A 23,473-nucleotide genomic window follows, 5' to 3' on the forward strand; every position below is an offset into this window, starting at 1 on the left:
TCAGATTCAAAGAAAACAGAAATACTAGTTTAAGAATTGTACATTTACTTTGTCAAGAAGTTACTCCAGCAGTTTATTCACAGGAATCTTGGTTTGCCACTTCTAATCTTTATGGAACTTAGCTGATGTTTAAGACATTTAAGACAATATTTTGTAACCATACTCACGTGCGTGATCTGACACTAAAATGAAGAAGAGCTCTTCAGAGCACTTGCTGCAGGTACCAGTTCTTAGGACACCACTTCAAGCTGCCACTGGAACCTTCTTCTAAAGCCTGTCTATAGCAGCAATACCACAGAAAACGGGGTTTTAACATCTGGATCCAGAGTATAAAAATGAAGTGCACACAAGGCACTTTAAATACCTTTTGTGCTGAACTAAAGTTCAAGATCTCCTTATTCTGAATTTTATCCAGCATTTTCTAAACAGACATTTTTAAAATCCTCGTCTAGACAACATATCTAGCTGCAGGGATGTGGGAAGCTCTGGCTTGTCTGCCTGCCTGTTTGTTGTGCTGATTGATATGCTGTTTGCTTTTGTGCTGAGGACTGTTTTGCTGCTTCGTTCACTTCCCTCTCCAGTGATCTTTCCAGGGAGTTGTCACTGTGCATCGTGTGGCTTTTGCAGGGACCCTCAAATACTGATGTGTAAAGATGAAGGCATCTGTCCCCAGTTATGATATCCTTTCACTTCTGTGCGTGAAGGCTACCTCCAAGACAAATCAAGGACTGTAGACCTGACTGTAAACCCAGTGAGTTTATGAGGATGTGATTCGAGGGGGTCTTTTGAAGATGTTTGCATAATGTTGTTGACTAGTTTTATTTACTTAATGGATGTTTGGAAGGTAGGAGGATGTCTTTACTATCACACAATAATTAATACATCAGATGTAGCTTCCTGGTAACCAAGAATTATATACAAGCGACTATATTATCCAATTCATATAGGAGGTGTCACACCCCTTAACAATTATGGCATAATGAAATAGAAGTACTGGTATGTCTTCGACTTTTTTCTTCCCCAGTTCCTGGCTCCATGCAGGACAACTTAAAAATTAAACTGTATGTCTGAGGGCGTTGTTCAATGTGATGGTCACTGTTCTTGCTCTCATTATACAAGAAGACCAAGACTTCTGCAGATTAATGGCAGCAACTCTTCAGCCTTCAGGAGTTTTTTTGGGCAGACAGTTTTTTTTCTGCAGACATGTTTCCCGCCATCAGTCCTAGCACACAGGCTACATACACACTACACGTGTGTGTGTGTGTGTGTGTAGACTGTCCCAAAACTACACCCTCTCTGTCATCACATGTCCCTACCAAAGTCCGACACAGCCTGGCTGTGTACGTTTTGTCTCTGCTGAGTTTCTTGTGTCTCTGTTGAACAGCAAAGCATCATAGTCAAAGTCAGGGTCAGAAGTGGATGGAAAGACAGCTGAATAGCTCCATGATTCCTTTTTAGGAACGACAAAGGCAGTTCTCTTTCTCAAAGAGGGGAATTTCATGGGAGAGTTAGAAAGTGCTGGTCCATCTTTGCCTCATTCCCGTGTCTGTGAGGAAGCTGCTGAGACATGATAGCCCATATTGCTCTCCAAGCCAGTTCCAGGGGTCCTCTTGCTTTGTTTTGCAGGTATGAGATGACAGCAGGGATTATAAAGTTTTTGTTTCTACCTTTGAAGGTGACCCTCTGCACTCTAGACCTCAGATTTCTTATGAAATCCATTACCTCCAGTAGACTGTGGACTGCAGCAGTATCCTGATTAAGGCTTCATGTAACTATCACTCAAGAATTTATTTGCCTAGCTCTTGAATAGTATTTCTCATAGGAAGCAGATGTCGCTTGTACTTTATTGGTCTGCACTGGCTTCCAATTCCGGTTTGATTTTACTGGCAAGTGTTGCTTCAGACCTGGAATATTCTGGCTGCCTGGGAGATGCTCCACTCAACAGGGAAATGTGAGCTAAAAGCTGTGGGTGTAGTTGCGAGGTGAAGGAGGCAAGGTGTTAACTATGGAATTCTTATCCTGGTTTATGTTTTCTGGAGCCAATCTTTTTGCTCTCAGGATTTATTTTTTTCCCTTGCATTTTTAATGAACTTTTGTTACACTGTGTTTTCTGTACCATTCTATTTCATGCCATATAAGGAACTGGCAATGTTAGGTAATCCTGCTTCGTGAACTAGCACTCTGAATTTTTTACTTTGTGAATATTGATTACTAAAGCTAAATACTTTTAAGGGCAAGTAGGGTTAGTCTTACTTGGTTCTTCTTGAATATATACCCTCTGATGGTTTTTAAACTTAGAAGAGCATACCTGAGGCAGCAATGAGCTAGAAAGTTGTTTCACTGTTAAAATTCTAGCAGCATTACAATTGGAATTGAGTGTGACAGTGAAGTAAGAAGAGAGATGAAACTGGACTTGGACAAAAGTTCTGTGCAGAGGAGGCATTGGTTCAGTTATCACTGCTGGTGTAAAAGGGAGCTGTAAACAAAAGACAGAAGTGAAGAAATAGTTCATATTTTTCACTCACTAGTTATCCTGGGCATTTCGTATATATTTCTTAAAAAGTCTATGCTACAGACTGTAAGGCAATGCCTCAGTATTTTGTAAGGCTGAGCTTTGATTCCATCTGTCAGAGAAGCAAGACTCTAGAATGTTTCTGTAGTGGCATGGGATATGGCTATTAGATACAGAAGCAGAGTTGCAAGAAAAGATCTGCAATCAACTTATTCTGGAGCGCTGCTTTATCTTCTGTGGTTGTATTCCTGATCCTGGTACCTGACTGCGGCCTCCTTTGCAATTCCAATAACTCAATTGCAATTGAGTTATCACCAGAGTCTGAACTTTGTCTTCTCTTAGCCTTTTTCCCTGAGCAGAATGACCGGAGAGACCTTCTTTGATATTTATTCTCTCATCCTGCACCTGTGTCTCTTCTTACAGAGCTATTCCCAGAGCATCGTAACTTCAGTGAAGAATTCATTTCATTTTGTCAAGTTTCTGGTCTGACCCTTAATTTAGAGCAGTCATTTCAGCCTACAATAACCTCTGTGTTTCTGTATGCAGCAGTGAATGAATTATGAGCAGCCCTTAGCCATGTGCATTCAGGATGCTTTGGTAGCCCCATGGGACAGGTAGACTCCAGTGCCTGAAAACTTATTATAGAATGGGGGTACAGTCAGCATGTTGTGTAATAGTGCATATGTGGATTTACCCGTATGTAAAAGCTTTTATGTGATTCACTGAGGCCATTAGGAGCGGAATGGCATATCATTTCAGGCACAGAGCTCTTCAAAATGAACAGGTTTTTCCATCTTTCCCTAGGGAGCTTCAAGACGCATCCAGCATGTGTGTGGGAGGAGACTGTTCATAAGCTTTCCGTCTCAGCATCCAGGAACACAAAGGTTATTGTTAGGATAAGTGCAGCTCTAAGTGATAAATGAGGCAGGGTGGCTAGATGAAAAAGACTGCCTTCTCTTGCTGAGGCAAATGCGAGCTGATTTTTGAAGTGTAATAACCTGGACATCTCTTACGAGCATTTGAAGCACATTTTGATGGAGTCCTGAGTTGAATGCTTGGAGAATACCGCATGGTGAAGTACTGACACAGCAGAATGACAACAAAGATCTCTTCTGATTAACTGCAGTTAATCTTATAGAAATATCTGTGCTTTTCTCTTTGCTGTTCTTTCTGTCTCTCTTTTCCCTGATATTTATTGGCTCATGAAGATGTATCTAGCACAGGTTATTTATTTCATTTTTTGCCACGTTCATTCTGAAAATTTCACGTGCTCTTTTGATTTTTCAGTCCTCCAAAGGAAACAGGCAACAGGCTGCCTGGGTTTGCGTGGTTGGATTGAGTGGCTAACAAAATTGTGCTTTCTTAAATTATTTTGGCTTATTTGACTTCTGAAATCAGGGACATAGCAGAAGAACACCTGTTCTCATCCAGCTTCAATACTTAATCCCCATTCCAGACAAGCCTATAAGGGTGTGGCACAGGAGGGGAGAAATAAAACTTGCTCAATAACTTTGTTGAGCATCCAGAAAGGTTAATGGATGGTGGTTTTATTCTTTGTTTTGCTTTTTCACTTTCAAAGCAAGAAATAAAGACACTATTTATTTTTTTTTTTTTCAACATTGAGAGAATGAAAAAATCCAAGGTTACTGCAAGTGATGCAGGAAGTGCTAACGGACAGTTGTACACATTCCACGCATGTGTGATGCAAGAAGAAATTTCTTTTGGCAAAAACTGCTTTGGCTAAAGCTTTCAACAGTCTGTGTTAACAGTCTGTGTGGGTGTGTCTACTTGATGTGTCATCCTGACATTTTGCTTTATCCTAAATGAGCCTATTTTCCTTCAGGGTGGCAGGACCCAATGCATCCAAGAAGTCTGCCCCATTCTCTCGTGTCCCCAGCACCTCAGTCACGTTCCTGCAGGACAGTGTTGCCCCAAATGCTTAGGTGAGTGTTTACGTTCCTGGGAATTCTGTAATTTATGTAATTTGTAAGATGGTATGTTGGTAATACTGCTAAATCTTAATATTGGTAAATTCTGAAAGGTGGAAGAAACAGAGTTGCTCTAATATACAGGCTTCAGTATGTATTCAGGGTCAGCATGTGCAGTTGTGATGGATGGCACTCAGCAAGCAGCTGCAGGAGAGCATTTGAGTATATGCCAGTTGGCTTGCATAGAGAGACAGATATAGAGATGTTTCCCACCTTCATTACATGTGTTTTGTGAAGGAGGTTGAGGCGAAAGGAAAGGTTTCATTGGAATGCACCACAAAAGGAAAGGCCTCTCCCTCTCAGATTTTTGGTTAAGTGTGCATTTGCATTCTTGGCTTTGCGGAAATGCAGGTCAAAGAAAACTTCTGGGCTGAAATTGCATTCTTAGAAGTTGTTGTCAGCGAGGCCAGAACTCAAGAATTTGCCTTATTGTTGCCTTCTTAAGGTGGAATCACAGTTTCAGCCAGGAATGTTTTCCCAACACATTTCAAAGGGGTAAGTCAGAAACCTCTGAGAAGGTTCAAGTTCTTCTAAGCCATGCCAAGAAGTGCATGAGAGCCCTTATTTGCTTGTGCCATTTCATCTGATTAGCAGGTTAACATTCCTCAGCACGTGACCCTCTATTTCGTAAGCATGGTTCCCCATAAACAAGGATCTTACCACATAAATTAGGTTTAATTTGGTCTATGAGATTATGAGTAAGTTTTTGCAAATTTTCAGGACTGCTGGTCACCAGTTCTTCGACAGAAACTCCTTGACATTTTGTCCAAACACTTACTACTGTTAGTAGTTAGTAGTTAGTAGTGTGTAGAACACTACTGGTGTGTTTCTAGGGTTGGAATAAGAGCACAGAGTACTGGCCTAGAAGGCAGTGAGCTATAGGAAGTTCCAGTTTCTCAGAATAATTAACATTCTTGACTACTTGAAATAAGCCTGAATTTGCTTATTTATTTACTAGTTGAGAAATGCTATAAGTAAATACCTGCCCAGAACATTTAACCACAGCACCAGAGAGAAAAAGAGTAAGGAGTGAAATAGAGAGAGAAACAGTTCAAATAGTGAGCTTCTGAGCTGCTTTTTTGGCCGAGGACATTTTTCCTTCTGCAAACTCCCCTTGTCCTCTCCACCTCCTGTTTTTCCCAACAGAATCTTCCTCTCTCTGATCTGAGTGTTCAAAAGCCAACTTTGATATTTGACTGTTTCATAGGGATTTTTGCACAGATTCTTCTTTGCTTTTGTTCACTTAGAAATGTCTGTGAGTTTGCCAGTAACAGTGACTTCCATTTTGTGCAGTTATCACATTAAGGTGTGTCAGATACCTGCGAATAGGTAATGTCTGCTCACGGTGAAATGTTGAAAGTTCTGGAGCCAAGAGATGCATAGCAAAGGGCAAAGCAGTAGGGAAAAAAAATATGTTTTCAGGGATGGCAAGGCATGGTTTTTAAAGAATTGTGTGCAAGACCTCCCTGCAATTGGATTTCTGATACTCGGCATAAATATGTTAGAAGAATGCAGTTGACTCCACTGAGACTTGAATTATTAGTTTAACTAGTGGTTATGAGCCAGCAAAGCTGACCGACCATTAAGCCAATATCTCCATCACCACATCTTTTTAAGGGATAAGTCCTTTGTCATTGTTTTTTTACCAACTATTTGAACTGGGTTGACCACCCAGAATTGTGTTGGGTGGTTTGCAAGGCATGGCAAGACAGCGTGAGAGAGAGCTTGACTTCTGCTCACTTGCTGATGTAAGTTATGAGATGGAAGTCCTGGCCCCACATAGAGATTCAGATGTGTTGTTACAGATGGGGGTATGTCTTGGCTTCGCCTGTAAGTGGTGCATGGATGTGGAACAGTTCCTTTTAGGGCTACTGAGCATCCTCAACTGATTTCATATGTTTATGAACATATGAGAAATTAAGCCTTTGCTGAAGTATGCATATTTGGTAAAAGGGAAGTTGGTTTTGCAAGCACAGATTAGCCCGAGGTACCTAACTTACAAGACAGATGCATTGAAATTGTGTCTAACTGAACAACAGCAATTATTTCTTAGCTTTTGAAAAAATAGTTATTTGCATATAAATATTTGTGAAAGCTTAAGGCTAATCCAATGGATTCTGCTGTGTGCTTACCCTTCTGTTCACTTCTTTTCTTGGAGGAAACTGGAAGCGTTTTCTTTTAAGCTGCTCTGCTTTTATCAAGACTTATTGGAAAAGGAAGGGATTACAAATTGGAACACAGGGACAAACTTCAGCTATCCCAGCTGCCAAGATTCGGCAGTTCAGGAGCTAAACTATTGGGCTGGTACTTAGTGACTTGTATTTACTTATAGTGCCCACTTACAACCTTGGAACTGATGCCTGTTTAACATCAGACCTCAGAAATGATAAGCTGGGAGACTGGCAACCACTTCTAAGAGAACTTATTAGTTAGCTGCCACCAAAAGTAAACAGTAAAGATATTCTAAACCAGAAAGATAAGTGTAGTGATTTCAGAGTGTTTTTGTAAAGACCCCGTGGTTATCTTTCATGTTGGTCACGTGTTCCAAGTTTGATCTTGAAGTGTTTGTAGATTTGCAGGACTTCAGGAAGCATTTGCTATTGATGCTATCTTCCTTGTACAGTGCTCTAAGCAGTGCCTTGCTTTTGTACAACCTTTTTTTTTTTTTAGTGTGTTCTGGAAAGTATTTTTTGTTGTTTCATTCTTGTAAACTATGCAGATGCCTATATTTCTTGCAACAATGTCTAAACATTGTGCACCAGGCTATTTTAATAAGACTGGGCAACGCATGATTTTTTTGCATCAGTGTTACTGGATTGGTTTAGTTTGGCTGCCGTGAACCACTGAGGCAGATAGGCTAAAACCAGTTTAGTCTGCTTTATTTGATAAGTTATTACATTAAGTTAAAGACTGTTTAAACTAGTTTAAATGTACAAACCTTAAGAGTTTGAGTGCTTACTTTTTATTCATGTAGCTGCACTATGCACTTTGTGATGAAGAAAGATTTTTCCAATATAAACATGTCATAAATCATATTAATATTCCCTCCCACAGTAAAATTGTATAGATGAGTGTGCTAGAAGAACAGAGAACTGTTAAAAGTACATATTTTCTCACACCAAAATGGAAACACACAGCAAATGACATATTGCAGATGGATTTGGTCTAGTGACAATAAGCCCTACTATTTTTGTTGTCAGTGTGGCATCTCTTCAACCACATTCTGTTTCTATTATTGTTTATTTATATTCAGGACAGAGGAAAGTGTTTGACCTCCCATTTGGAAGCTGTCTCTTTCATAGCAATGTGTATGATAATGGATCCTCATTTATTTATGACAACTGTACAATGTGTACATGCAAGGTAAGCCCACAGTGCTTTGGTATTGCGTGCTGGTTGTCTGACTTGGCAGTAGCTTGTAAGGCTGTGGAACTATAAGCCTTGATAGGGTTCTGCTTTGGCATCTTGTGTGGTCCTGGAGAGTGGGGTTTGAAGAGTTCTTGCAGTTGTGTAGGAAAGTTTAAAAAGCTACTGAGTGCCTCAGTTTAGACGTGATGCCTATCACTGTGATGCGAAATGAAGTTACGCAGATTATATGACCTTTGAGTTTGCATTGCGCTGCAACAAGAGTTAACACACCACGTGGTGAGCTAACACACTGCTGCTAAAGGGAAGTGATTATTGTATGCAGTTGATCTAGCGTGACTGTGATTACATGTGCTTTTGCACCTATCTAGGGACAAAGTGTTGCCAGATCTGAGTCAACGTTTTGCAGGTAAACAGAGCGCTTCACAGACCATAAAAGATTCCATTAATCCAGTAAATTATTTTTGTTTTCTCTGAGCTGATCTATCCAAAGCAATTGAGCTCTTAACTTGCTTGGATGCAATGGCTGAGCAAGCAGAAATGTTTTGATAAGGATGCATAGGAGCAGAAAGACCTAGGTGATGGTTTAATGATCTCCTGTTATCCTTTTATCCAGGATTCAACAGTGATATGTAAGAAGAGGTGCTTGCTTCCTGGAGAATGCAATAAAAACCAAGGCCACTGCTGCAAGGAATGTGTCTCCTACATCGCTCCTGAAGAAATGAAAGTGTGCAAGTTTGGAAATAAGATATTCCAGGTACAATTTCAGGTGTGATTTAAGAGTAGATGCTGAAACAACATAGGCTTACTGTAAGTCAGTGTCGTGACTTGCTTTTAGCAGAATGCTCACCATCATTTTAGATGATGGAACAGCTCAGAGGCGAAGCACAGCAAAATTTGCCAGCTGTTTATTTTATTTTTATCGGAGTCTCTGCAGATTTTGCTGATATGCAGAAATTAAGACTAGTTCCTCCTTGTTGTGATGTGTGTGCCTCTCCCAGCTTCTGTTTCAGGACAAGTAATGCATTTTTAGTATGAGTTTTTTATGTTCTGCTTTCCCAAGCAAATGCTGATACTTATGGATAAGATACTTTTGAGAGGTGTGTAGGCTTTATCGGCTGAGGCAGTCTCTTCCACAGCTGAGCAATAGGAGCTGTGCAAAGTTCATCTTGACTGAAAGTTACTCATTGAAATTTCACAGCTCTGCTGAGGACAGCACCTCTGACATCTCATATTGGGATAGCCGTATAATAACAGTTACCTACTGCGCTCTCACTCAATGTTTTCAAATCACAGGGGATACTCTGCAAAACACTTCTCATGTCACTGAGACCCCGCATGTTTTTCCAAGTGGTGCAGTTTTTTTTAACACTGTGTCAGAAAAAGGTTTTGTCACCTTATGGGCCATCTGTGAATTAAGAGCCCCTTGAATCAGATCAAATGTTAAATCCCATGCGAATACTTCGTTTGCTCAGCCAGAATTGCTTCCCATTTTTTCCATCTTTTGTGTACATAGCTGAAGTGTTTATTCTGGAAATTACATGCGAACCTACTGTAGACTGAGACTATACTGGATCTGATTGGAACCTTCACACTGGTACTATTGTGCTTCAAGAACAAGTGCCTGCTTCTTTGGCACCCAGATAAAACAGTCTGCTTCTCGTGAAGATTTATTATATTACTAAGCATTATATTGAATAAGAAAAAATAGAGGCAGTACATCTATTTCTTGCCCTGTATAAGAAAAGATAGATCTGGTGTAGCTCAGTTGAAGTTAATGGCCTCGCACTAGTAGAACGGGCACAGGTTCACTGGGAGACTGGGCAGTCAGAACTTTCCCTCCTTTGCAAAAATGGCTATGGAACAAAAATCACGGTAGCTGTGTTCGGTTAGTTGTGAAATATTCTGATACCATAGCAGATGCTTGGAGAGTGGTCAATAGAAGTGCACCAGAATGCATGCTGCCTCCGAAACATGAGGCGATCTTAACGTGGCGGGGCCATACAGGACAGTGGAGAGACAGCCTTTAGCTGTGCGTGTTGCACTGAGTAAGTTGGACTCCTTGGCACTTTGGATATAGTCTATTTTTCTCTCTGGTCAGGATGTCATGTTGAGGTGGGCACATAATTGTTCACAGCTGTTTGGTTGGACTGCCTCTTCTCTGTTCCTGTCAGGTCTATCCTCACCCTTTCTTCACAGAAGTCCAGCAAACAGAAAACATGCACATTTTGGCTCTAAGCAGCCTAGCACAAGACTGTAAGTGGGTGAGACAGAATGTTTTAGGAACCACACTTGGCAAATGAAGCGCTATGGAGAAATGAGCCAGGGCAGTTCCACAGACAGTCTTTCCCAAGTAAGTGAGGATAAGACCATATTTTGCTCTGCACCTAATACTTCAAGAGCTGTAGACTCTTACCTGCTATGCATTTGAGGAGTTCAGTCCTGTATCTCTTCTAAACATTTTCAGATGTTTAGCAGATCAAGTCTCTATGAAAGTGCTGTAAGTAATCTAAATTAGAATTCATTATTCAACCATTCCTGCCTTAAGCCAAACTGCTGCATCTGGGAATAAATTCACTATATGCTGACATCTTAATCAAATACTTTCACGTGCAACAACTTAAAGACATCACTCAACCAAATGAATCAGGTTTTTTCTAATTATGTCAGCTTAAATGAAAATCTGTGGGAGGTGTGATCATATCTTAGATTCATACTGAAGAGAAAACAATGCAGATGATCAGGACACTGATGGAAAGAGCCAGTGTGATTTGGTTAGGTTTGGAAAAATAAATGCTGGATCTGGAGGGCTGAAGGGAAGAACACCCCTCTGAATTTGATCTTTGTCTTTAATACAACTGGATGTGGACCTTAAAATAATATAGACAAAACAATGACATAATGCCAACAGGGAAAGTTATCCCTTCTTGTGCAACGATACATTGCTGAAATATCTTCCTGTTGCCACCCCAACTGATACTAGATCATGTTCCCTCTTGCAGGATGGAGAGATGTGGTCCTCTGTGAACTGCACCATCTGTGCTTGTGTGAAAGGCAAGACAGTGTGTCGCAAGAAGCAGTGCATTCCAGTCAGCAGCTGTCCTCAAGTGAGTTTTTTAAAAGAGCGTGGCTTTCTTCTCTGCTTTTCACCACCATTATGTTTGTCAGTGCTTCTTGGAAGTGTATGCATAGCATTGGGGCACATAGATTGGAAAGTAGAGATTTTATGGCATATTAATTTAGGCTGGTGCTTTCCAAGTGTGCTATTGCTACTCTGAATAAGAGCTTCTCGCCTCTGTCTTTGCTCTGCAGACTGTGTTCCTTTTCTCCTCCTTACTTTGTCTCAAGTACCTGGAGTACAACATCTCTTTCATTTATAATATGTAGCTTTGTAGAGTGGTGAGATGACTATGTAAGCATACATTTAGCTTGCAGATGTTAAGCACCAAAAGCTTGGACTTCCTTTTCTTAGTGCATATGAGGCTTGAAACTTGGTTAGACAGGCAAATTAAATGAAATAAAAAATTTTCAATCAAACTACGCCACTTTGTCTGAAGTTTCAGCCTGAAAAAAAATTATTTGAATGTCTGAAGTGAACCCAGAGTGTGGTGCAATTGTGCCTTACTTAACTGCCTCAAAAGTTAGCGTATGAAACCTTGAGGTAAAATCAGCTTTTGTTTCTTGGATTTCGGTCACTAACAAATTACTTTGTTTAATGGCCCAAGCTTTCAGAAGAGGGAGCTCTAAATAGCACCTCATGTAAGGTCAGATCTTTGAACAGAGCTGCAGAAGTGAGAGCCAAGTGGTTAGCATTATACCTTCTCAGTGTTTCCCTCTCTGTCCTGGAAGCCAGTCGGGAAAATATGAGTCACAGACACCTAGGTATAAAATTTTAAATGACAAACTTTAGTTTGTAAAATTTTATATGCCTGAACTTTTGACAGCCAGAAGCTGTGGTAGAATAAAATGCCTGTACCACAGTGCTCCTGTTTCTGCTGTGCCAGTGGTCTGCAGGAGTGATGACTGCATCCTCAGAAGAGCGGACAGTCTTTTCCTGTCACTCTGGTGCTCGCTGCACAGGGTAGTTTTGTTAATAGGTTCATATGAGATACTGCACACAGGAAATAGGAAAAAAAGGAGCTCTTCTGGGAGCCAGATGAGGCCCATGGTGATCAGGCTTCCTTGCTTTTCACAGCATAAGCAGGAGGTGAGAGCTTGGACCCTTCCGGTCTCCTCAAATTCTTTGTTGTTGACCCTGGCACATACTACATCTCATTTATATTTTCCCCATGCAAGATGCATTTCAAACATTCAAGATGTTTCTGAGATCAAATAACTAGTTTGACATAATATAATTCTTAAGTGAAATAAACCACTTCAGCACTACCCTATATGAATTATGGCATTGAGATAATCAACTAAAGTGGCTTCTGTGAATGAATTCACTGTTCATGGACAAGTTAGTGAAAACAGTACTGGGTAAAAATTCATCATCTGCAATCCTGTGGGACCATAACTGACTGATGTACAAACTGACTGGTGTACCAACCAGCTGATACAGGAACTGTTCCAAGGTTAATGCAAACCCCTTAACTGCACTAAACCTCTGAGCTGACTCTTCAGACAAGGCTCAGCTCCTCAGGGCTAAAAGATCAGATTATGTTATCCTGAAGAGCCCTTCCCTCTAGCAGCTAACCAGTCACCCTGTTTCCGTTCTTAAAATGGAACCCACAACAAGCTGCATGTGAAACCACCCTCCTCCACAGATACAAGCTATATTTCTGCTCTTTCGATCTATATTAGAAAGACAAGCAAGAGAAGGAATGTAAACTCCAGAGAGATTTATTTTCCTATTCCAAATGGATACCACCTCAAGTAATTTTAAGGCAAATAATGTATGCTAATGGATGTAAATCTTTCACTTTTCATCTGTGCTACGCTCTTTGATGAGATATACTGTCATAAATCTATAAACATTAATTAAACACACCATATTATTCAAGATAAAGATATTTTAGTGATTCTGATACTGAAAGCATGGATATCATGAATAGGGTTATGTTGCTGTCTCTGAAAATTGTAGGGGAATGAACTCCATTTTTTTTGTTCTCTCATACCAATATTTCTGGTAGTAACAGCCTCTATTGGCTGTTGAAGAAGGCTGCTGTGAAGTAAAATGCTGTTTGCTTGCCCCTTAGGGTGTCAGTCTACATACAGTTATCTCATTAATATTGCATTAGGATACACACAACTGAGTGTGAAAGGTTTGAGGATTCACAAAGCAGCTTACGACATTGTTTCTTGACTTAAATGTTTTTTTTGTTTCTTTATTCCATTGTTTTTGTGATGGAGTATTATTTAATTTATCAACATAGATTTTAGTCAGTTATTTCTTGAAAGGATAAGATTCAAAGTGGCATTTCAGCAGGAGTTTCTAGTACTGTGCCATCATTTGTATTATTCATTCTATTGGTGGCAGGCCGCCATATTTTAAGAGATTGTTACTGCCGTTTCTTGTCTTCATAGAGCTAGGCACGTTTTTTCATTCCTTTTATTTTTCTCTTTTTGAAATGTTTAATTCTGTATCAGTAATTATAGGAAGCTTTTTTCTTAGCTGCTTTTATCTGCAGCAGGGGCAGTATATCTCTTGCAAATTTAATTGCTCCTGTCATAGCTATAGTAAAATCAGTCCTCCTTGGGCTTCTAGTGAGCCCTGTTAAGTTGTGGTTCCTGTTTCTGGATTTCTGGCAGTTGGTTTTATGTTGATATTTCCTCTCAGTTACCTCGAGCATCAGCCTGCAAGGTGTGGTGCATGCTAGACCCCATTCAACACTGTTAAGCATGTGTCCAGTCTTGCTGAAGGTTCTCCATGTCTGCTTAAACATGTGTTTAAATGCCTTACAGAAATGGAGTAATCTCAACACTTGGCAAGACTGAATTTCAGACATCCATTAGACCTTTTCTTACCTAATTTGTTATTCACTTGCCTTAGCCCTGCTCCAGCCTCCTGCTTTCCTTTTGCCATCTTCCTTCTATTATCCATGATTATCTATTTCCTCCTTGCCTCTTTTCCTTATGCTTTTGCATTCCCCACTAATAATGCCTGCTTGTGGAAATGGTCACTGGTCATGGAGGTCTTTTTGTACTTATGGAGGAGAGGCTGTTGAATTTTACAGCACACAACCTTTCCTGATGTCCAGAGCTCAAAAGTTAATAGAATTAAATTCATGGCATGTGAAGATATTTTCAGAGTTTGATTTTTGAGGGTAAATTTTGAACCCATGAACTTGAAGAGAGTTGAAAATTTATTCAGAACATGTTCTCCCATCTTTAACACAGACAGCATTTAATGTTATACACATCTGTTATTATTACAAACAAAAAGTTGCTGTTTTTACTCTGGTGCCAAATGAGGCACAAAAAAACAACAGCTGTTGCTATTGCACAACCAAACAACCCCCTCAATTAGTCCTGACTTAGAAAAAAAACCCAAAACCTCAGACATAAAATTGAAAACCTCATAAAAAAGAAGAAAAATCCCAGAAAACAAATAGACTCAAATGTGGTCTGCTTATAAATATTCATAGGGAAAAATGGGATCACATCACTTAGCCCACTCCTAAGGGAACCCTCAATGCTAACGAACTCTTGCAGCACATGTTAGCAATAACGGGTTTCCTTATTCTACAAGACAAAAACAGGATCTCAGGCCAACATGGTGGCTCAAGTAACCAGCCTCAGCAGGCTGCCTTGGAGATTCCAATTTCACTTGAATTTTTGCCACTTCCAGCTTGGCTGATGATTTCAACTCTTTTATTGAAACAGAGGTAAGGCTACGGTGTGCAGCGTGTGGTGTTCAGCTGCATGTCTTCCTTTTGTACAAATAAAAGCTGCCCAGCTCTGTACTTCTGTGCAGTTTTACTGGTTCTTTCTTAAAAGGGTTTTGTGCTAGCAGGTGCTTGATAGGTCTTCTCATTGCAGCCTGGTCCTCAGTAGTTTTCTTTGTTCTGGGACCTGGTGGCCACACAAATGTCTAAGCACTGCCCGCGCACCAGTGAAACTCAAATCCATTTCATTTCTCAACTCCAGAACATGCCTAAAATCCATTCTTTCCATGTGCAGTTGCACATTCAAGAACAAGCTTACGCTGAACTTTTATTCCCTGATGATGACGATGAGCTCTCATCTCCTGGTTGAGCTCATTTCTCCCCGGTGCACAATGTCAAAGCTTGGCAGCGTTTTTGGCAGAAAGCAATCTAGGTAGCAATACAGCTTGCATCTGTCTCCACATGGACCTGCCACCCCTTCCTTGTGAGCGTTTCTCTACTGCTGAGAGTGTTTGGAGCAAACGATATTGCAGCTCCATTTGTTCCCTCTTACTGGCCACTCCTTGCTTGCCTGCTTGGTGGAGAACAAGACCACTGGTCACACAAAGGGGACTTTCTATGTTCAGCTACGGTTCTACCATTGGACTGAAGTGTTGGTGCCGGAGAACAGCACAACTCCATATGCCTCTTCCTTCCCCTTACGAGAATGTGGGTGAGCTCCAATATCACCATTAGTTCTGTTACAACCCCTGCCAGGTTCTGCTTGGAAAAACATATCATTCAGTCTGAAATTTTCCAGGCCTATCCTCTGAGTTGATGGTAAGCTTTTGGGAATTTAAGTAAAATCAGAGAGAGCATCTTTTAATTTGACGATGACTGAAAAAGAGAATGAATTTATGTACAAAGAAGCGCGATTCCTACTTCTAGCCAACCTTGTGTAAAACACAACTATAAATAAAACTGTCATGGGCAAAGAGGTGAGTAAATACTTCAGACTTTCATCTATGATCCTGTGATTAGACCAGACTTTTTATTTTTAGATGTTGCATGTCTTTGGACGTATGCCCATTTACTTCATCAGGCAATTTGGTCTGAGATTGGTAATACAATCTGGTAAGAGGTACTGTGGGATTTAGCCATGAAAGAAATCTGGCCAAACTGGTATCTAGTAGTGCTTCCTTCATTTCTGTAGAAAAATGAATGATCTGAGGGCATGGGAGAGTGGTGGGGTGTGGAGGGCTGCAGATTGCATAAGTGTCCATAGGTACATTAGGAAATACATGCGTTTTGGAAGGTGGGAAAAGGTGGTGATCTTGGTAAGTAAACAATTAGTCTGCTTTTAGATATCTGTGAATACGTGAGCCCAAAGTTCTCTCACACTCTCTAAAGAGACTGCTAACAGAGAAGTCTTTTAGTATTACATTTCTAATAAGACTGCCAGGAAGCTTTTTGAATAGTTCTGTCTGTTTTTAGCACCTGATATTTGAAGCTGTAACCAGGACATTGAGTTCAAACACAACTTAAACTATTTTCAAAAGCTTATCCAGCCTTACAAAATAACATAGTCATTGCTCCAAAAAACTCTTTCATTAAATCAGCCTGTCTTTCTCCCAATTAGGGTAAAATCCTGAACAGAAAAGGATGCTGTCCTATTTGCACTGAAAGTAAGTTCGTTCTTCACATTTTTAAAATTCTTTTCTATTATTTGAAAGAAAATAAATATAGTAGAAATGTTTGCTTTCTGCCTTCTTTTTATAGATCTTCTTTTTAAAGGGCAGGTGACTCTTTCTGGCTACAGTTTGTTTCCTATAAGTCCATGAATTTTAAATAAAATGCCCGAAAAAAGGAATCTATTTTTCTTTTTTTTTTTTCCCCCCAAGTGTCACTATTTGTGCTAAATCTGAGGCGTTGCTCTTTGAAGGACATACTTGGCCTGTGAAATCTGTGTGTAGTTAAATAAGCAATGTATACAGAGTTGTACTTTTTAGGACTGGGTGACTTTTATACCTGTAAATAAACAACCCCACTCTGCAAGAGAGGGGAAGCAATCAAAGTGCACATATAATTCAATAGTTTTGCATAACTGCAATGGAAAGTGCAGTAGGAAGCTGTTCTTCTATCTGTGTGATGTTTATCTCAACCATCACCTTTTTTTATTCTTTTACTCTTCTCTTCAGGAATGACTATCTTCCCATATCCCTTGCAATCTTTCCTAGCTAGCAAATCCTACTTGCACAAATATTTACCCTTAAGATTATCCTATTTAAATCAACATGGAGACCTGTCTTCACTGAAGTTATCAGGATACAATTATATATTTCTTTCAGGATGTATTTAAGTATTTTACTAAATAGGAACTGAATGTTAAAGTGGGGCTCTATGATTTAGGAACAGGTTTATTTTTAAACAATGTTTCCTATTCTTTTGTCTAAAGTCAAGTTGTTTTTACTGATCTACTCATTTCTGGATAGAACATAAAGCAGACAAATTCTATTAACTTACTACTTTTTTCCACACTGTTCTGAATATGTAACTTGTAATAAATCTAGTTTTGGATTCTTCAGTATCAAAATGAAGTGAAATACAAATGTCAAACTCAAATAGGCTTGAAATAAAGATACCAAGAAGAAGGAGAAATGAAAAATTGAACTGACTAGCAACTGAATTTATGTATGCTCAGTTTCAAGGGTGAAGACATTTCCCTATCGCTCTGCTTGAACATGACATATTATTAGTGTCATGAATTTATTGATCGCTGTCTTGTCTGCTCTTACAGTTCAGTCTCATTTAGCCTTTCTGATGTGCTCTTTTGTAATATGAGCAGTTTACTGTTAGAGGGAGGTAAATAGTGGGGCCATCCATTCCCTCAAAGTGCTGAAGGTCCTCTGTTGTAAGTGGTTATGAAGAAGGCATTTCCTTCTAGCAGAAATCCTGCTAGACAACGATAACTTGTGACAGCTGCTTCATGGGGGAAGCAAGCAAAAAATATATTTGTTTAAAGTAAAAATACCTCATATAGGAGCCAGATGACCTTAGACTCAGAACTTCTTGATGATATAAGAGAATGGTCATGACTTTAAAACATGAAATTAAGGGGAGAGTATCAGCAGCCAGCAGACTATGTTACATTTACATTCCTGTTATGAATGAAGTGGCAGATGCTTGATCTTACTTAAAAAGCAGTCATTTTTTTTTTTTTCCCACTAAAAAGCGTGCAGAGAGAACTCTAGGGATACCACGGGAATACCATGGACTCTGATTCAGCAGCCATTAGAGTATCTCCCCCAATTCAAATGCATTGGTCCACTGTGTGAGGAAGCAGTAAACCTTCCTGAAATCTGGAAGGTCTCTAGTACAAAGAAATTGATAAGTCCAGTTATTTTGTGAGTTTTTGACAGTTGAAGGTCTGCAGCCAGCTTCCTCCTTCAGCACCAGACTGAGACTATGATATTCAGCCAGGGGTTTCGAACTACCAGGAATGGAGACACCACAACCTTTCTGGGTAGCCTTCTTCAAAGTTTGCCCCTTCTCATGGTAAAATTTTATTCTTTATGTCAAGCTGGAATCTCCCTTATTCCAAATTATGCCTGCTGCTTCTTGTCCTTCTGCTGTGCAGCACCATTAAGAGCTTGGCTCCATCTTCTCAGTAATCTATGTGCAGGTACGGTCAGATTGCTCTTGGTTCTCCCAAAGCTTTCAGGCTAAACAACCCTGTTCTCTTAGCCTCTCCTTATGGGTCTACATTGCACTGGCTCTGTATATGACTGGGAGGCAAACTGACTGTCCTGTAGTGGTATGTTCCTCTGTTGCACATGAAATGGATTATTTTGTGGAGAGGTGTCTCACTATGGGCACATTTAGCATTTGGAGGAGGACAAATGCTGATCTGATTCTAAGGCTTTATGATTAAAAGTAATTCCAAGCTTTTATTAGTTGATGTAATCAAAGACTTTAAATACCTGCTCTCATACAGCACCAGTAGCCATTAGCATTCTAACAGCAGCCATTTGCAAGGAATTAATTCCATCTTTGTGCTAGAAGTGCTGTAAATCTCATCATAGCATTTTGACAGGTAAAATCATAAGTGTTTCAATGATGATCACAATCGCAGTCCAGTTGTTAGAAACTTTGCCAATTCAACCTATTCCTGATAAGATGCAGATGCATAGCCCTTTCCCTCACCCACCCACTTGTACTGATCCTCTCTCCACATGTTAACACACCAGACATATTTGTTGGATCAGAAGATATTAATTTTCCAAAGTAAAAACAACATAGGAGGTACGAGAACATACTGTACACAGGAGAGCTCTGAGTACAGTTTAAATGCAGCCAATTTCTACGAAGTGGGTCAAAAACAGAAAAGTTGTTAAAGGAGACATTTTAAACTGTAAAAAAAAAAAAAAAAAAAGGAAAAAAATCAAAGGGTTATTTTTCAAAGCAGTTTGTTGCAGAGAGAAAAAGTACCTTGTCTCCTAACGGACTAGGGAGTCCCTTTTGTCTACTGTTGCTGAAGTTAACTGTGGTTGGTTTTGGCATGTTGCTGTTCAAGCTCCATGGCTGGTGTACAGTTATCACTAATTAAACACAGTGGTCATACCAGTGGAAAATTCAACAGTTTAGTTTATTCTGCTGTAAAAATGTAATGAAATGTACTCTTTTGGACTTGATTTAGAAAAATCACCACTGACGTCAATTCCATAAATTAGTAATCCTGTGTTAGAGCAAGGTCATTTTCATATTAAAAAAAGAAAGCACTAAGCCTTAATTCAAATAATATTAACAGACTGCTCTCAGAGCAAGCTGGGAATTTGCAGTGGAGGCTAAATCTTTGTTCTTGACATTGAAGAATTGATAGCCTTTGCTGAAATTACAGCATGCAGTAATGCTTCCTGCTGTGACTGTGCAGATATATTGTAATCATTATCAATACCTCTAACACAGTCATACCTAAGTCATTGTTAGGTCTTGTGGACAAGGATTTTTTCAAAGAGTACCACGGTCATCTAGGTTTAGTAGGATGTATGATTAATTTTGTAGTAAAGACCTTTTTTTTTTGGGGGGAGGGCAAAAACTTTTGTTCACCAATCATTCAGCATCTTTGTAAATTGACATATAGCACTGAGCCAAACTTAAGGCATTTGGATCCAGCCAACCAGCCTTAGGACTAAAAGGTCGGTACTTTCACCTGCTCCTGTATGCAGATCCTTTATATTTGTATTTATAGAAATATTAAAAAATGGATGACTCTTCAAAACAACAGCAGAAGATTAAAAAAAGAAAAAAGATAGTGTTATGCTTTGTAGGTACCTATGACAGCAGCAATCAGGACTAAAGGATTACAAACAAGTCTGATGGTCCTGTTTCCTGTTATTTCCTTGCCATAGAGAAATACATCAACAAAAAAAACTTCAATTGCTTATTCATACTGGAATGCTGTACATGACTTAGCTCCTCAGTCATTTCAGCTGTGATGGCCTACTGTATAAATATGTATTTGAACAAATTGGAATAGATATTTTATTTATGAAATAGGCCATAAAGACTCCTGTGGAGTTTTTGACACCACACCTTGTAATGTGTATTATATCAAGCTGCACTATGCAACAGTTATGAGAAAAGTACTGTAAGGCTACGCATTTTTTAAAGAAAAGCTAATGAAATTCTATTATGTGTGTTCTGCAGCTAACTTTCAGAAGTTAATAATGTGTTCTGTTTGATTTAGGGCTTAATTCAGCATATGGACTAATTGCATTCAAAGTTTCATTTCATTTTTAAAAAGCTGGGATCTTTTTTGAATTATAGATGTGCAACCAGAACACTCTTACGCTGGTAAACTTCTATTTTTTCCTCCTTCTCCGCACTCAGAAGATGTCCAAAACAATTTTAGTTATAATTTAAAGTGTATTTTTCTTGGCCACTCTTAACTAGCTACAAGCCCAGAAGAGTGTGACCAGACATCTGGACATCTTGGACTTCAATTGACTGCTCTGATGTCCTGAAAAAATAAAACATGCTATTCCATAAGCACCAGAGCTAACAGCCCGGTTTCCTATGGATTTGTGTCCCATTTCCTTTATACCCTAACAAATAATAAACCGAGCTAGAGACAATATATCCTGTGGCTGTTCTGGAGCTAAAAATGTGCTAATTGGCCAGCCAATATGCTCATGCTCTTTGGCCGGTCAGGATGTGTGTGCTGACTGTCTGTCTGGCCTCAACTAAACAGTCTATATATAATTCAGCTTTTTCATAAAGGCCATGTACCACCTTGGGAGTAGGGGCATTAGCCTGAAGGCACGTAGGTACTTTTTGGCAACCTGTTGTTTCTGTAGGTGATTCTTAACTCTACTCAGCATAGTATTTACTTGAACTCGAGCATCTCTTTGTTAAATTTGTTTTAAATTGCCCAAAACCGGTTGTGATTTCATTAACTTTCTTTCCTCCTTAAAGAGTATGTTAAACCTCAAGGAATGCTAAAATGTTCTTTTCCCTGCTGTTTCTTTTTCAGCTTCTTTTTTTTTTTTTTTTTTTTTTTCTGTACAGATAAATGTGTTTTCAAACCCTGTGCTGCTTGCCTACAATTACCTTCCCAGTTAGTTACCTTTCCGAATGAAAGTCAGTATTTCATTTGAATTGGGTGCATGATTTGTAACATGCAAGGAGAGCTGGCCAAGAGTTCCACAATATTCACTTTAGCACCTAAATGCTATTATTACGAGTTTGCAAGAAAGCTATAGATCCTTGGGTTGGGACTAGGCAAACTGTGTGAGTTACACAGACCATCAAATGTAAGAGCATTTTGCTGTTTAAAAAAAAAGAAAAAACAAATGTGAAAACTGTCTTGTTCCAGAAGTTTATACGAAAGCCAGGAGTTTTGAAAATTGATTTGGGCACCGAAATGTGGGATTTCCAAAAGGCATTTACAGGTGTTTGCAGCCAGCTTCTAACAGCATTTAATCAGAGTTGAGTGCCTTAACTGCGTAAGGTGCTTGGGAAATCACAGCTCTTTGTGCATAGCTCTGTGGTGCTGTTAAAAATCTGTGTCTTTCAGGGAAAGGAACATGGATATATTTGCCTTCATATAAATGTGCATGTGTAAATGGGCAGAAGATACTGAAGTTGAGAAATGCAAGGTTTAACACAAGCAAGAGATGGTAGTTTTTCAGGCACTGTGCCAAAGGATGTTGTGGATGCTAAAAATGTTTCTGGGTCAAAAAGAGACTGGACAAATTCATGGAAAAGAAGTCTTTCAAAGGCTACTAAATAAAGACAAACCCTGACTAGCTCAGATAGTCCCTAAGCTGGAAATAGCTGGGGGCTAACAGAGTCTTAGGAGGAGCATCTTTATATTATTGGCCTTTTCTAACTGTGCCCTAGATAACTGAGAGAGACAAGGAGTATCTGCAATAAGCTGGTAAGAAGTTATTGTAGGGAAAAGGATCTGCATCCACAACTCTGTGCTTCAGTAGCTCAAGTCGCACTCCTGTGTTGGGGAGCACAGATTTGGCAATGCAGTGATACTCTCCATCCGCTCCATCTCATCTCAACAGAGAAGAATTTCACACATGACACAAACTAGAGAACAAGTGTTTCCAATAGATTTCAAAACCAGCCATGCATAAAGGGCTTTTTTTATTTCCAAAAGAAAACAAAAGACAATAATAAAAAAAACGGAAACGAAGAAATCATAAAACATGATGTGATTGAAACTCTCTCAAAAGGTGGACAACTCAAAACCTAAAAATTGGTGGGACGCTTTTATGTTGCCTGCCTTTTGCCCTCTTGTTGCACCCTGTGTTAAGGTTTCTTTCAAGGCCAGACAGTTCTTCTTCTGTTCAGTGCCTGAGTTATCACACACACTCTTGCAGGGTGTGGGTTTATTTTTTAAGACACCCAGAATTTTTGTAATCCTTTCAAGAATGTTTTATACAGTGATATCAGAGAATCAATTATTCGGGCTGTTTTTAGGTAGATTTTCCTTCCCCCACTTCCTTGGTTATTAAAGAAAACAGCGATGTTTGGATCAGGCATACAGCTATCCAATCCAAAATACATTCTTTTTTATTTTAACTGCACTGTATCAAGTTGACATATGACGTGCCACGGTGTAACATAACATAAAACAACATTACTCTGCATAACACATTAGAAATTAAAAATAAATATTTCCTTTGGATCCCATTGGTACTATCAATTTTACTTGCACATCTCTGAATTACGTTTGTTCCTCTCTTGTTTTTGCCTTTTAGCTACTTTCATAGGTGAAGAACTTGCCCTCTCTCCCCCAGCATGTGGGATAGTAACATGTATAACATCTCTACGTTCTTAGCATCTAAAAATGCAATCAAAAAACAGTTCTCATTGCTGAAATCTTCACTGGTGCTTGGGCTCATTTTTTGTTGATAGTTTCCTTGTTTTCAGAAAAGTTTTCATTATATTTAAAGAAAAATTAAAGCCTGGAAAAATGAAATAGAATCTGATCAGGTAATAAAATGTATCTTAATATTCATCATGCAGTATAATTGCATGAATACATAAGGATATCAGAAAACTTATTTGTATGATTTAGTGGCAGTAAAGTCAGACATTCTCTGTGTAAAACCATGATACTTTTTTCCTGTTGGTGAAAAGCACGCTGGTGATTAAAAACTCTATTGTTCCTTTCATTTGAAGTTTGCAAAAAATACTTATGGATAAATGTCACGTAATCATTTTATGGACTTTGGAAAGCAGTTACTGATATCCTTATTGTTGGCAATGGGAGAAGGAGATTCACA

The 23,473-nt window shown here is 39.3% G+C and overlaps 1 protein-coding gene across 1 annotated transcript in view; it reads left to right on the plus strand.

Moving 5' to 3' along the window:
- The window catches only part of BMPER (BMP binding endothelial regulator), a gene marked incomplete at both ends in the record, with an annotated part of 142,987 nt that overhangs the window by 67,959 nt on the left and 51,555 nt on the right, over window positions 1–23,473 (plus strand). Inside the window, 5 exons of the mRNA XM_079538534.1 lie at window positions 4,356–4,455; window positions 7,754–7,863; window positions 8,483–8,623; window positions 10,869–10,973; window positions 16,312–16,357. Coding sequence (XP_079394660.1) covers window positions 4,356–4,455; window positions 7,754–7,863; window positions 8,483–8,623; window positions 10,869–10,973; window positions 16,312–16,357 — 502 coding nt within the window. The remainder of the gene's footprint in view (window positions 1–4,355; window positions 4,456–7,753; window positions 7,864–8,482; window positions 8,624–10,868; window positions 10,974–16,311; window positions 16,358–23,473) is intronic.

This window comes from Tetrao urogallus, assembly GCF_951394365.1.
Source record: "Tetrao urogallus genome assembly, chromosome: 7".
Lineage (NCBI taxonomy): Eukaryota > Metazoa > Chordata > Aves > Galliformes > Phasianidae > Tetrao > Tetrao urogallus.